The 2328-nt window shown below is 48.6% G+C and overlaps 1 protein-coding gene across 3 annotated transcripts in view; it reads left to right on the top strand.

Annotated features, from left to right (window-relative positions):
- Positions 1 to 2328, top strand: part of LOC122563856 (ribosomal protein S6 kinase-related protein-like) — a 15925-nt gene that overhangs the window by 11447 nt on the left and 2150 nt on the right. For all 3 annotated transcript variants that reach the window (XM_043718051.1, XM_043718049.1, XM_043718052.1), the window contains exons 7-8: positions 294 to 334; positions 1162 to 1189. In XM_043718051.1, the coding sequence (XP_043573986.1) occupies positions 294 to 334; positions 1162 to 1189 (69 nt within the window). The remainder of the gene's footprint in view (positions 1 to 293; positions 335 to 1161; positions 1190 to 2328) is intronic.

Genomic DNA, 2328 nt, shown 5'->3' with positions numbered 1-2328 from the left:
GAGGGTCAGTGCTGAGTGAGTGCTGCACTCAGGGTCAGTACTGTAAGTATCCCTTTATCGATGCCACAGTAACAGTTTACCTTCACATTATCAGAGTGTTTTCTGTGGTATGTGGTTGAGCACCGTTGGTTACTGCACATCCTGTGTTCCAACATTTTCTGCACTTCAAAAGCATTGCATTGGGTTTTAGTGCACTTTGACATGCCCTGAGGTGATGAAATGTATGAGAGAAATGCAAGTTCCCTGTTTCTGTTGGCTCTAAATATTTTGTTTATTTTTATCTTCATCTGTAGGATTCCTCCACGATTTCGGTGTTATTCACCGGGATGTGAAGGTAGGAGTTCTCTCTGTTCATTGTCACGTCACTGCAGGGTCCAAGCTGTAGGGGCTACACTATAGGTTGGAGATGAGTCAGACCGCAGGTACCCTGTCCACCATCTACAAGGCACAAGGCAGGAGTGTGATGGAATACTCCCCACTTGCCCTGGATGGGGACAGCTACAACAACACTCAAGGAGCTTGACACCATCCAGGACAAAGCAGCCGCTTGACTGGCACCACATCCCCAAACACCCACTCCCTCCCCCACCGACACTCAGTAGCAGCAGTGTGTACTGTCTACAAGATTTACTGCAGAAATTCACCAAAGATCCTCAGACAGCACCTTCCAAACCCACATCCACTTCCATCGAGAAGGACAGGGGCAGCAGGTACATGGGAACACCACCCCCTGCAAGGTCCCCTCCGAGCCCCTCACCATCCTGACTTGGAAATATATCACCGTTCCTTCACTGTCGCTGGGTCAGAATCCTGGAATTCTCTCCCTCAGGACATTGTGGGTCAGCTCACAGCACATGGACTGCAGCGGTTCAAGAAGGCAGCTCACCCCCACCTTCTCAAGGGGCAAGTAGGGATAGGGCAGTAAATTCTGGGCCCAGCCAGTGACACCCACATCTGATGAATGAACGAGTATGTGAGAAATAGGCAGGTGATAAGGGATTTGCAAGTTGAAGGTTATAGGAGGGAGGGCTGGTCTGAATGATGTCCCTCTGTGCCCAGGGTCTCTGAATGTGTCAGCATCAGATTGAGCGCCTTTGATGTTTTGGTGCACTTACCTGTTCAGGGCTCAGACGTTAAACTTTGAACTTTGCCCCTTTACAGATGGAGAATGTTCTTCTGAATGAACGAGGTAAGCAGGAGTTTTCAGATTGATTTCACTCCCAATGCTGTGATACGTCACTGGCTGTAGTGGGCAGGTATAACAGAGCATTATAAAATAGAAACCAGGGCCACCATGGAGGTCCCACCTTCTCGACCTTTCCCCTGGGCTGGGGTGTGGTGACCCTCAGTCTGAGGAGGGAACAGACCTACCGTCCTCTGGGGAAATGGCAAGGTGTAACAGAAACTGCAACTGAGCAACCTGTACTCTGAATACCTTCCTGATCGTTTTCTATTCATTCCAGAACTTTGTCCCTCCCTATTTTTCTCTCTCATCTCCTCCAGTCCCTCAAAGATACCTGTGCTTCTCTCATTCAGCCTCTCACACAGCCCTCGTTGTAATCACTTTGCTGTCAGTGTCTTCACCTTCAGCTGCCTAGGCCCCAAACTCAGGTATTCCCTCCCTAATCCTCTCCACCTCTCAGCCTCTCTTCCCTTCATTCAGTTATTCCTTCAATCTCCTTCTGTCATCAATATCCCCGAATATCTGTCTGTTTGGCTCAGTGTCAACATTTACTTCGTTATCGCTCTTGTCTAGCTCCTTGGAGTTTATTCCATTCAAGGCGCTAGAGGAATACAAATTGTTGTTAGAATCACACAATAGTTCCAGCACAGAGAGAAGCCATTTGATCTGTCTTTTCTGGACTGTACCTCAGTGAGAGTAACTCTCCTCATCTCACATCCCTTCCTTTTACCAACAACCTCGAGATAATGGTCCAGTTCAGTCTCCAGAGCCTCCAGCAGTCACTTGGGCAGAGCAGTTCAGAACCTGACCAGTCGCTCTGTGAGAACGTTTATTCACATTGCTCCCTGTGCCGATGACCTTCAACCTCTGCCCCTCTAGTGTTCGAGCCTCCCACCAATGGGAACACTGTCTGCTCTGAGGGAAGCACAGGGCTGCGGAGAGTAGGCTTCAGGAAGTTTAGGTTCAGGACAAAAGCAACAACCTTTTTTTAAATCAAATCAGTTCTATAGCAATAAATTGATATGTTCAGTTGATGAGTATTTCATGAAACTGACATTTAATCATCTCTCCTCTTTCTCCCTCTCCCCCTCCCTGTCTCGCTCTCCCCCTCTCTGTCTCGCTCTCCCCCTCTCTGTCTCCCTCTC

This window comes from Chiloscyllium plagiosum, chromosome 28 (assembly GCF_004010195.1).
Source record: "Chiloscyllium plagiosum isolate BGI_BamShark_2017 chromosome 28, ASM401019v2, whole genome shotgun sequence".
Taxonomy (NCBI): Eukaryota; Metazoa; Chordata; class Chondrichthyes; order Orectolobiformes; family Hemiscylliidae; genus Chiloscyllium; species Chiloscyllium plagiosum.
Note: the sequence above shows the minus strand (reverse complement) of the source record. Positions and strands in the feature narration are given on the sequence as shown.